A 13,018-nucleotide genomic window follows, 5' to 3' on the forward strand; every position below is an offset into this window, starting at 1 on the left:
TTTTGTTTTAGTCAACAATCGGGCTAGTACGGGCTCGTGAAGTGCGAAATCGGCCACTTGAGTCGCGGTTGGAGAACGACCCGCCGTGTATAGAGCTTGTAAGTTTTAAAGATTAAATGTACACTATTTCCGAGAAACCGCCATGTATCACGAGGAAATAACTCAAATTCCTACCAGGAACTTTACGTAATTTTCTACGTGTTCTCCTCGTACGTGTGCACCGTGATCATATTTGAAATTGGTGTGATCAAGAATGGCGAATCGTGTCACGAAGATAGAAATTACACATCATATTCAAGTATTCTGCGTCTACTCGCTTCATTCAGTAGATATGTGAAGCGCTTTGTATTATCGAAGCCAAACTTGTTAGCTGCTCCCGTGCAAAGAAGGATGATTGCGCCCTTAGAAACAACCTTTCACACAACTTTCCTGCACAATCAAAATAACTTTTTTCTCGAGTCCTTTCTTTCCCTTTATGATAGTCTCGCCTGAAGGAATGACGCACAGCTTTACTGTACATTACTTTTCCGAACTATTTAGAAGTGATACTATACGTCGTGCGTGCAAAGAATGCCTATTATGAGCAACTACTAGGAAGGCGTTTCTCTTTTCAGACCTCCCTCCAGATGTGAACGATCATCTGAGGAACACTACTAAAAAATGCGAAGAAATGTTTCCGCAATCGGTGAGTGACGGCGCAGAATGTCTTCTTTTATACGTGCTTCAAAAAAAAAAAAGGACTAAAAAAACACGAAAAAAAAACGCTCTATAATCTACATATACAGAGTGGTAAAAAATAGACTTTCTGAGCCCTTTCCATATCTGAATCAGCAAATAAATTCTCATGAAATCCGAGACGAGGTGGACTTTGCGGATTTCCCTACAGTTTATTTGCATATTTATTGTCCCCGCTTCTGTATATTTATCATTAAATACGTTCTCGCCTTATCTCGTGCAAAGCTTAGTGGTTGTTCCATTCCATTGAGTGACTGCCGCGAGATGGCGATAGTACTGGGTTGGATGGTGCTGGCGATGGTGCCGTATTTGAGAAAATTTTCACAGCGAAGCGGTGAGTCGGGATTTTTCGTGTTCGTCGGCAAAAAAAAAAATGAACCGAAAGAAAGTGGATATCTCCTTTGGAATCAGGCATACAACCCACAGCTCAAGGCCGGTATTTTGTAGTGATGCCTTTTCCGATTCTATGCTTTTTCACGCTTTTCGCGCTTGGCCAGTGGTCAGAGCGACGGTCTGCCCACATTATCAACGGGATCGGACGGCCGTGTATGGTGGATGATAAGAATAGCATAGAATAAGGCATAAGGCATCGCTACAAAATAGCGGCCCAGGGTGCATTTCACTGAAGAAAAACACAAAACTAGAGTCAAAACCGCATGATTGATGATAAGGCGCCTGTGAACAATGCGAGGCACGTTCCTTCGCCCCGCATGTGTTTCCCTGTAAAGTTAACGGTTGCATAAGCTGCGCCGGTGGGAAAGGGGCAACAACCGCATACGGATCGGTGAGCGACGTCACCAAACTTCATATATTAAATGGAGACCTGCCTAGCAACTCATTCAGGTCATTGCAAGACCGCTATGGGTAGGCCACGCAAATTTAAGACTCCCGATGAGCAACGTGAATACGATGAGCGTCGAAGAGTGCAAAATCGTAATGCTCAAAAACCGTCTCGTGCTGAGACTTGGCAGAACAATAAAACACTTCATATCGCCATCAACAGCATTTGGGTGGTTTTTCTAACAGCTTAGCTGGCCATCCACTTTCGCAGGGTCGGGATGGCGAAGAAGAAGAAACTTTAATAAAGAATAGTCCGGCAGTTCTTGCTTGGTGGCCTCAGGTGACGGCTCGAAGTCCTTGGACTCGAGCGGCATCTTCGGCGTGCCGGACGGCCCAGAGCTGGTCTGCCAGCTCTGAACTTCTGATAGCCGCCTCCCAGCGAGCCAATTTTTTATCTGAAATGTTTTCTTTCTGTGAAACCCCCGTCCTTAATTTTCCAACTTCGGGCCACTTTCAGGTGGACAACTAGCTTTTTATTTAATATCTCCGCATGTGTGAAAGATGAATCCTTATAGCAGAAAAAATATAGCTAGGCCAACAAACGTTTTTCCGCAAATTTTTCGCGCAAACCACTGTGACAATTACGTCTGCAATATGTCTTGTGTTTCGTGACATATTTTGTAAATTTCTCATTCTTTCTTGAAACAAAAATTTACAACAGCTGCTAGGCTATATTTAAGCTCACTTTAGAATGAAAAGTAATTCTTATTTATTATTCTGCACATAGCACTGACAAGAGGCGTCGCTGTCTATGACATTGCTGGGAGCTAGTAGTTGAATTTCACGATGAGCGTTGACGGTGATTTTTTTTGTGTTTTTTACGTCATTACCTGGCAACTAATAGCCTAAGGCGTACGTCGAACCGACGTTCTTACTCAAGTCCTATTTTCATGTATATTGTAACTCTTCTTTTTAACTACGATAAACTACACTGGGTCAATCTTTGCCGCAAACAGATTACAGCATCTATCCCAATCTAGATCAATGGTTCTTTTTTGGAAATATTATTTACGAAACTTCTAGGTCAGCTTAGATTCGAGGATTTTGTTAAAAGCCGTCGCAGCTTGAAAAGTGGCACACCGCTACCTTGAGCGCTAAAAAATAGCACCGTATATTAATTGCTGTCGGCAGCCACATATTGTTTCAGCTGTTACAACTCACTTTACCGGTATGCCATTTTATCATGGTCATTTGTTCATGTGGGTATAAATCAAAATAGGCAGAGTTAGGGGGAGGGGTAGGGGACTGGACATAGATGCATGCATAATATTAATGACATCTCGTGCCATCAAGACATCCTATGCATGTCATAGCGTGTATGTCAAGAAATAAATGGCGTAAATAACCTGGTCGGGCACAGTCATTACTTTTTTTAAATTAGCTTTCGATGAGGCACTGGCTAATGGACCCAAGTTCAGCGCAGCTTTATCTACACTGCGCCGGGGCAAGTGCGTGACTGGCGCGGGATATTGGTAATAAATGTAATTTGCTTTTTGTGGTCGTTTACTTTTATCTAGCTCACCTAGCATTCCAGGAACGTTATTATTTTCCTAATTTTCATACCTGTTCTAAACGGAAGGGGGGGGGGGCTTAGACAAAGAATTGAAGCCGGCCTAGATTCGAACAAATACGGTGTGCCAGAGGCATCACTAATTGCGAAATGTGACGGGCGTCTCCACAATGCAGTTCTGTTCCCTCATGTCTGGTTTTCTGCATGCGGAGTCTCTGTTCTCAGAAGAAACAGAGAGCTCTTCGTTCTTTCCAGGCCCATTCTCTGACAAACCAAATTTAGCAATGAATGTACTTCTGCTGTATACCTCTAACTTTTTTTGTGGAATTGGCCTACTTTGGTAAATGCCAAAATCATCATCATCATCATCAGCCTGGTTACGCCCATTGCAGGGCAAATGCCTCTCCCATACTTCTCCAACTACCCCGGTCATGTACTAATTGTGGCCATGTTGTCCCTGCAAACTTCTTAATCTCAACCGCCCACCTAACTTTATGCCGCCCCCTGCTACGCTTCCCTTCCCTTGGAATCCAGTCCGTAACCCTTAATGACCATCGGTTATCTTCCCTCCTCATTACATGTCCGGCCCATGCCCATTTCTTTTTCTTGATTTCAACTAGGAAGTCATTAACTCGCGTTTGTTCCCTCACCTAATCTGCTCTTTTCTTATCCCTTAATCTTACAGCCATCATTCTTCTTTCCATAGCTCGTTGCGTCGTCCTCAATTTAAGTAGAACCCTTTTCGTAAGCCTCCAGGTTTCTGCCCCGTACGTGAGTACTGGTAAGACACAGCTGTTATACACTTTTCTCTTGAGGGATAATGGCAACCTGCTGTTCATGATCTGAGAATGCCTGCCAAACGCACCCCAGCCCATTCGTATTCTGATTATTTCAGTCTCATGATCCGGATCCGCAGTCACTACCTGTCCAAAGTAGATGTATTCCTTCACCACTTCCAGTGCGTCGCTACCTATCGTAAACTGCAGTTCTCTTTCGAGGCTGTTAAACATTACTTTAGGTTTCTGCAGATTAATTTTCACACCCACCCTTATGCTTTACCTGTCCAAGTCAGTGAGCATGCATTGCAATCGGTCCCCTGAGTTACTAAGCAAGGCAATATCATCAGCTAATCGCAAGTTACTAAGGTATTCTCCATTAACTCATATCCCCATTTCTTCCCAATCCAGGTCTCTGAATAGTTCCTGTAAACACGCTGTGAATAGCATTGGAGATATCGTATAACTCCCTGCCTAACGCCCTCCTTAATTGGGATTTTGTTGCTTTCATTATGGAGGACTATATAGTTTGGCTGTGGAGCCGCTATAGATTTATTTCAGTATTTTTACATACGGCTCCTCTACAACCTGATTCCGTAATGCCTGCATGACTTCTGAGGTTTAGACTGAATCAAACGCTTTCTCGTAATCAGTGAAAGCTATATATAAGGGTTGCTTATATTGCGCCCATTTCTCCATCACCTGATTGACAGTGTAAATAAGGTCTATTGTTGAGTAGCCTTTACGAAATCTTGCCTTGGCCTTTGGTTGACAGAAGTCTAAGGTGTTCCTGGTCCTAATTGCGGTTACCTTAGTAAATATATATACTTTGCAGGCAACGGACAGTAAGCTGATCTGTCTATAATTTTTGAAGTCTTTGGCGTCCCCTTCCTTTTGGATTAAGATTATGTTTGCTTTCTTCCAATATTCCGGTACGCTCGAGGTCATGAGGCATTGCGTATACAGGGTGGCCAGTTTCTCTAGAACAATCTGACCACCATCCTTCAACAAATCTGCTGTTACCTGATCCTCCCCAGCTGCCTTCCCCCTTTGCATAGCTCCTAAGGCTTTCTTTACTTCTGGCGTTACCTGTGGGATTTCGAATTGCTCTAGGCTATTCTCTCTTCCACTATCGTCGTGGGTGCCACTGGTACTGTATAAATCTCTATAGAACTCCTCAGCCACTTGAACTATCTCATCCATATTAGTAATGATATTGACGGCTTTCTCTCTTAACGCATACATCTGATTCTTGCCTATTGCTAGTTTCTTCTTCACTGCTTTTAGGCTTCCTCCGTTCCTGCCAAAACACGTTTGAACAAATGACCGAGAGGGACGTAGCGAAACCACGTGGGACATATTTACGGCTTGTAATTGCAGCCACTCATGCAGGGCCCCGTGGTTAACATATGTGGTGTGAGGTTGTATCCCAGGCCACAGTGCTAACGGCATTCGCTGTAACGGGCCAGAAAGCCAAGTATCATAGAACTTATACACGATGCACCTGTTCATGAGTACACATCTCGCAAGCAGCTTCCTGATAGCTACGGCTATATAGATGGCACGACACTGCATAGAAAGGGCAAAGCTGTAGCCAGTGCGCGTGAACTCGGTCACTCTGTAATATATGATTAAGCAATCGGAACATAAAACATCCGCGATATTCTGTAGTCAAGCTGGAAAGGGGAAATCTACTAATGATACCTTGAGTATTGCATATCGAAAAACGTCAATGTGTGGTGTCTATATGTGAACGTATAGTGGCACCACACATTGGTGTCGCTATACATGAAGATTGTTCATATATAGTGCCTATATATGAACACGTGGTACCAACACGCGGAGATTGCTTTAATAAATATAAGCAATAAATAATCATGGTACATGTGCCTGTGAAGGTAAACGGAGCAGGCCGAGCGGTGGCCTAAATGTTCACTCACACTAGGTTAATACGACACGATTTCCGTCGGCCGACTGTCGGCGACAGCGTTCTTTTCCTTCGTGTCGGCACCTCTGTGCCACTGTACCGACGCCGACAATCTGCCGACCGTCGGCGGAGAGCTAGGCCCCAAGCAATGAAACGTTCCTTTCCTTCTAGCGCTTCCTTACCTTACGTGAGGCCTCCTTACAGCGAAGGATCGATGGAGGAAGCAAGCGTACTTTGAAAGCTCCCTTCACTCGTCCTCACGTAAGGAGCGCTTGCCGCATGCCTGGGTTCGAGATTATCTCTCAAAATCTTTACGCGAACACCATTATTCTAAAAAAAATGTTGTACCGCCGCACAATCTTTAAATTGAAAAGCTAATATACAGAAGCGTGGACGCTTTCTTCTAGTTTTGTTTACTAAAGTTTAAAAAAGTTGCGCATTAGATTGTAAAACTTGATGTGCTCCATCAACGTTGGCACGCCGGCGTCGTGCGACGCCTAGCAACGCCTAGCAACGCTTTCATGCCGCACGCGTGACTGAAACGAACATGCCTGGCAAGGACGTACTGTCTTCGCGCTTCTCCACAGGTGGGCGACAGCGCGCATGCGCAGGCAAACGTCACGTGGTCAAGCAGTGAGGTGAAGCGCTCGTTCAGGGAAAGGAGCGGCGTAAGGACGCATGAAGGTAGCTTTGGAGCTACCTTATGCTGAGGAAGCACCAAGGAAGCCTCTACCGAGGGCCCCTCAGTGAGGAAGCTTTCAGAGTGACATAAGGTAGCCTCACCGCAATGAAGGCTTCCTTACTGAGGTAAAAAATAGTTCATTGTCTGGCCCTAGGCGCCGGTGCAGTTTGACAAAGGTGCCGACACAAAGGAAAAAAAAATGCTGTCGCCGACAGTCGGCAGACCTAAATCGGTGTCGGGTCAGCTTAGTGGGAGTGAACCTTAACCAGCCAAACTGCATCTCCGTGCGCTAGCGGCGGCATCAAATACTACAGAGCATGCACCAACGAAATCTGCCGCGACCGCTTTTGACCACTGCCTCAACCACGTCTCAAGCGAAAGAGCTCTCATTTCAGCGGTCGGCGCTAAGGAAGCTTTTTTCGCTTACTGCAACCGTTCATCAGCGGCATGCAGCTTTTGCCAGAAGCACTTGATCCCTGCAGGCGTGGCACGCGTCGCTGCTTTGTTCTCGAACAAACTGTGGGCCGTATAACGTAAAACTATTCCAATGTGTTTTTAATCCAAGCTCCTTACGTTAAATTTACGAAACCGCCGACGCAAGCATCGGGCTGTGACCCGCAGCATTGTTTGAACCAACTAATCAACCCTTCTCCTCGTTTATAGGAGGTCGTTTTTGTTTGCCTTCTAAATTAATAGCATTGGCGATCTTCACACGTTGTTTCTCTCATCTAATTGGATGACAGGAGGCGAGGGGCACGCATAGTGGCGAGGGTTTTGGTGGGGCCGAGCTAGTGCAGAGAAAGTATATAACCGAAAGAGGAGAGTGTTGCCGGCGTCTGCGATTGGTCCGTTTCCCCTTACCTAGCTTGCGGTGTGTGGTTGAAAATCGGGGATGCGTGCAATAGAAGATTAAAAGTGCCCCTAAGACAGATCCTCAGCGAAGAAGAGCTGGTAGCGCAATGCCGTAAACGTACTGAAATGGCTTGACAACGTTATACTGCCATGGGAAAATGTTTATTATACGCAAATAATTTCGTGGTTCCCGCCAGCTTCGAGAATAGCAAGTGTCCGAATGATCGGCAGGCAGACATCTTATCTTCCTTTTGGAATGGGGCTATATCCGGCTATTCAGAAAAAATGCAATTTTGTTCGGCGTATTAATGCGCCTTGAATGCGCATACGTCATTGTCACGGTGTTCAGTACTGGCAGTTTTTTGACGTCGCGTGGCAGATAGTCGAAATGGTGCAGCCCGAAAACTATTCACCAATAGCGGAGGGCTAATTTAACGAAAAATGGGGCAGAATCGGAAATAATTATTTTTCTTATGTTTGGTCTGTTGACGCATAATCAGTGCATACACGTCATATCAGATGGGAAGTTTTCGCGGTTGTCCTGACGTCGGGTGACTGACAGGCGAAGTGGAGGAAGGGGGGAGGGAGGGAAGAGTATTTGACCAATTGCGGAGTGCTGATTGCAGAAACGAAACAAAGACTGTTCGGAATAGCTTTATGTGGTACCACCCGCGTTTTGAAACCTATTCTTCCAAATATTTTGTACTTAAATAATGTTAATGCCGCGTGTAGCAGGAGCAGTGGGGGTCTATCGCGCTTAGAAGTCACCGAACCGTGGCACGATCCCCTTGATGTTCCTAGCGACGCTGCGACAACGGCAACCGTTGACTGTCTAGAAGGGTGATCTTCGCATGCCTCATGCATATGAAACAAAGCTCAGGCAGTGACGTGCAGGAGACAAACGCTTCTGGGAGGAGCTGCTTGCTGTCCATATATGTTTGCTGGAAGCGCGACAAAATTCCGCTTGCATCAACCGTTAGAAGCACTTCTCCTGAGTCATCGGTGGGGCAGGAATCAAAATGGTATCGCGTGGTCACCGCAGATATATTTTGCCTATGTTCTGCAGTACGTGGTACAGCTGGTAACGCGCGGGTATGTAGTATGGCCACCGCTCACATGCACTGTTTACTTTCAGCGCCGCCTGTACAGCAGTCTCTCGGAACACACTATTTGAATTTATCGAACTAAAACTGTTTATATATATTTAAAACCTTTAAATTTTTTTCACCTTTCTTTTTGTGGCGGCGATTACGAAATTCAAACTCATCAGTCTTATTATTATAGATGGGGCACCCAAATAAGGGCACCGAAGTTGATACGAAAATGTCCCACAGTGATTTAAAGATTTATTCTACGTCTATGTTAAATCAAATTTTACGTTTTCACTGTAAATAATTTATGCTATCCTCAGGCGAACGTTGCCAGAAATCAGTTGCGTCACGGCTTGATTCAATTTGGCCTCAACTTTCAATGCGTTTTTATGTCCTTACTGACATGCTTAGTCTCCCGTTTACTGCCATGTACATGTGCTTGCAATTTCCGAAACTCGGTACATCAGTGTCCCTAAACGGACCACTAAAGTGCAAATTAAAATGATCTAGATTACTGAAATACTAATTTTGCGCAAATAGGGTGAATAATAAAAAGCAGAACGAAGGTGAAGTTCGATTTATTGAACGTCTTATTGCAACCGCAGCTGCGGGAGGTCAGTATACGACGTCGAGGATTTGAACGTAGGCTTCGTATTTGGGGCATTGTGGCTCAGTGAAAGCTCCTAAAACTTCCACACGTAAGTCTTCTACACTGGACTACACTGCATTGGACCACACTGCCTTCTAGAATGCAGTTTTGTCCATCTTTGCCGATAAAAACCTAAATTAGGCCCGAGGAAGCGCCACCAAAATTCACGATGTCAAGGCAAGCTGGTGCAGCAACTTCAAGGTGGCGGCGTCTTTCGTTTTTACATCTTTTCTGGTTTATCCAGTGTGTTCTCACTGTAAATGTTACATTGTAGTTTTGCAAGCTCAAATAAAATCTCAATTTAGTGTCTCTTTAAGGAAATACGAATTGTCTTTTTTTTCCTTGTTCGGCTTCTTGTAGTTCCCCATTGTACTTAAAGCGCGACAAGATTTCGCCAAGCTGAAAGCTAAATATCGGATGAATGAAAAAAAGAAACAAGGTATATTATGGTAGGTGAATACACTGCTCGTGCTTCCAGTGTGTATGAGCTACTTTTAAGTGACTATGGAAAACTTCTAAGCATACTCTCTTCAACATCTCAGAAAGGTTACCGCGTTGACATTATATGCGCGCTTCTATTTTTCCGCAAACGAGGTTGCCAGCCTGAGCGACCACAGAAATAACGAGTGCCTGAAGCAAGTGGCTGGGCCCAAGGCCAACGAGCAAAGACCCCGGGACGTCTTCTGTGCGCAGCGAGGACTCTTCCAACCAGTGCGTACGCATTTCACACTCGAATGCACTGATGACACGCACACGCGCCCAGTTCTGATCAACAGTGGTCGAACAAGGGATGTCTGAAGCTGTAGCCAATGTTTCCACAAGAGTGACTTGCCTTCATGAGGACGAAGGTAAGTCCCCTTGTCGAAACTTTGGCTGCAGCTTCAGAAATCTCTTACTTAACCGCGTGCTGTTGATCATAACAAACAGATTTGAAAGCGCCCCAACACAAACAAAGGAAAAGAAAACGGAGAAACACTGTCCTCTCTGCTCTTTCCCGTTCTCTTTTCTTTTTTTGGCGCACGTTTACTGGTGCGCGATCTCTCTCTTATGAACAGCAACCAACTTAACCGGCTCGCCATCTTGTAACTGTTGACATCACTTCAAGTCTCCATGATCTTGTGAACCACTGCGCTGTTCAGATGCTTCATTCTTGTGGGCATGGCGCCAGTGTAAGCCCCCCTCCCCCCCCCCCCCCCCGTCCCCCCGCAACCTAAGGTGAAACGTAAATCAAATCACACATGTGAAGGTGTTCTACGTGGGTGTATAATGAGCACCCTTACAGCCCTGGAACAAATCTGTTGTGGTCTGAAAACTGAAACTTAAAATGAGCGCCCCTACCGGATGTGTTATATCGACAGTGGTAAAAAATGATTCACGCGTACCACATCCTCCAATGTGTAATTAGAAGTTACACCTTTCCGGCATGAAGAAAACCTACTTAAAGGAGATTCTGTCGCAATATGCACTGAATAGGTGAATAGAAAAAAAAATGTATTTCGTGTCAACTTATTTGCGTTGCTGCCGTGTTACCAACACAAAATTATCTCAGTAATCACTAAATATGAAACAAATTCTGGGAGAAATCATTTCATGATGAACGTGTCATGAAAAAAAGTAGGAAGACAAGTGACACCAAGCGCAGCTCATTTCGCAGAGAGCACTGAGGCTTTGCTGTGTGTCATTGCAATCTTACTTCAGGGCCACCAGTCTGAACGGTGAGCGGCAGTGTGCTTTAGGAATAGACGTTCATCCGGGTGCATTTGAGAAATTTATTGCGCCCGCTTACTTGTGCTGTTGGTGATAATGTAATTGGTAATTCTGCACGATTGAAAGGAAAACGAAAGCAGAAAAACTGTCCTGATGCAGTCATCGGTGGCACTTTACCAAAATAATAGTATTGCTACAGCCCCTCTCATTTAAAACGCATAATTGCTCATTATACGTCCTTCGTACAGCCTCGAGTAAATTCAAAGGCTCCATGCGGGCCATACGCCGGAAATCCGCCAAAATTAAGGTTGTGTCAAGAGCGACTTTTTACCATGTTGGCATTTTCGTATTAATGCAAGGCATCCACAATCTAACCGCTCCCATTTGTGTGTGTGCTTCCGCGTTGTGAACTTTTACAACCTTATGATTTTGTGTGTCTACCATGATCAGTACATCTGCTGTCTTGCTCTCGAAAGGCCGTCACTTTAGTTCAAAATCGAGGTGGTTGCAACATTTTATTGATGCCCGCTCAACACTTGAAGAAACTTGTACGATGCACCCCTTAGCAATATGCATTCCTCATAGGCGGTCACCTCCATGTTCTCAGCCTTTCAGTGAGAATGGAAAAACTGGGAAAGAACGGAGACCCTGCCCTTGATAACAAATGAACTGTTGGGTCACTATAGTTAAAGCGTACATGGACTGTCGGACATTTGTGCCTTGTCATGTCGTGCATGTAAGTTACGTCTGCGAACAGATTGTACTTTCTCTCTCTCAACGCAGTACATCGACTGTGTGATGAAAACACAGAGGGACATGATGGTAAGTATCCGATTTCTGCGTAACATCCGTTCATAGGCATTCGTCAACGCTTTTACGAATCACCACTTTCAATATCGTATAGTGTCTACAGGAAATTACAACCATCCATAGAAGATTTCATAGATAGATAAAGGTTTTGCTGTAATGAATGCTTTTTTCATACCCGTTTCTCCACAGTTCCTGTACAATACGTGCTTATTTTTATATAAACGTGGTATAAACAGTATAACCATAAAAACTTAACTTTATAAAGTTAAGTAGGTACTTGTGTCAAGCAACAGCATACACAGTGTACTACGGACCATAGGAACTATGGCCACTTAGCGCAAATCAACAAAAATAAGGGGAGAATGGGACAAGGTATAGGGAAATATCTATACATAGGTATTGACCATATGTTGTTTATTATTCATGTCTTCAGAAGGCCTACGCCAAACTTTCAGCGACGGAACTGCGGGCTGTTCGCGACGGACTTGTAAGAACACGCTCAAACAAATACTTAGGCAGTTCAAGCGAATGCACCTGTGCGATCTGTTTATTATGCTTTTTCTCGTTGCTTTCAGGTATGCATGCTGACAACATGGAATGAGCTGCTACGTACTTAAAATACCAAGCGGATTTGGAGTTTAAAAAAAAGAAGAACTTGTGGTGCCAGAGTGCAGTTTCAGTGGATCTATCGAGGGCTCACAAGTGTTCACGAATAAAACGCGAACACTTCGACAGTGTCGCTGTTCTTGCGTGTAATGTGACAACGATGAGTAATCATGTTGTAACACAGGCTTTAATCGCGATGCATCAAGTAAAAACTGAAACGTCAGTCTAGCCAGTCTCACATTTCACGCGTAGGTGAACACGGAGGCGGGAATTAACGTGGACCGGAACCGCCAATTTTGCGTGCTGATATAAAAACAGTCTTGCGCTCCGTAGTAACATGTTGCGACTTCGGGCCCCTCGTCAGGCTAAATTTTGCTCCATTAGAAGACAACTCCACGGCTCCGGTCATGGTTTGTGAAGCACCTTTTAATTACAGCGGAGACTAAGCGGCACCCGAAAAAAAAAAAGAAAAATTCAGCGTGGTGCTGCGACCGACGCCATTCAGCCCTGGCACGCCCGCTGGCAGGCCTTCGCCGATTCGAACTGGTTGTTTCCGACGAGGCAACGCCGGTCGAGGAGCGTCGCGTGAGACGCGTTAACACAGCGGGCGCTGCCTTCGGCTTGCATGTCCGCGAAGTAAGGGTACCGCAGGTGCTCCAGGCCGCACTCCCCGGGCGCCGGAACTCCGCAGCGGGGGGAGTCGGCGTCCGACGGCCCGCCGTTCTCCACGCACTGGAGGGAACCCTCGCCGAGTGTCCTGTAGACGCCGGGCATACTGGCGGGACACCTCCCGTGAGGGAAAGTCCACTTGGTGCAGCCGGTAGCGTTGAAGT

The 13,018-nt window shown here is 45.3% G+C and overlaps 1 protein-coding gene across 2 annotated transcripts in view; it reads left to right on the top strand.

Moving 5' to 3' along the window:
- LOC139052033 (uncharacterized) overlaps positions 1–12,259 on the top strand; it is a 164,771-nt gene extending 152,512 nt beyond the window's left edge. For both annotated transcript variants that reach the window (XM_070529106.1, XM_070529107.1), the window contains 5 exons: positions 615–685; positions 9,657–9,773; positions 11,553–11,591; positions 12,013–12,066; positions 12,155–12,259. In XM_070529106.1, coding sequence (XP_070385207.1) covers positions 615–685; positions 9,657–9,773; positions 11,553–11,591; positions 12,013–12,066; positions 12,155–12,196 — 323 coding nt within the window. In that variant the 3' untranslated portion in view covers positions 12,197–12,259. The remainder of the gene's footprint in view (positions 1–614; positions 686–9,656; positions 9,774–11,552; positions 11,592–12,012; positions 12,067–12,154) is intronic.
- Positions 12,260–13,018: the final 759 nt, after the last annotated feature.

Source organism: Dermacentor albipictus, unplaced genomic scaffold, assembly GCF_038994185.2.
Source record: "Dermacentor albipictus isolate Rhodes 1998 colony unplaced genomic scaffold, USDA_Dalb.pri_finalv2 scaffold_17, whole genome shotgun sequence".
Lineage (NCBI taxonomy): Eukaryota > Metazoa > Arthropoda > Arachnida > Ixodida > Ixodidae > Dermacentor > Dermacentor albipictus.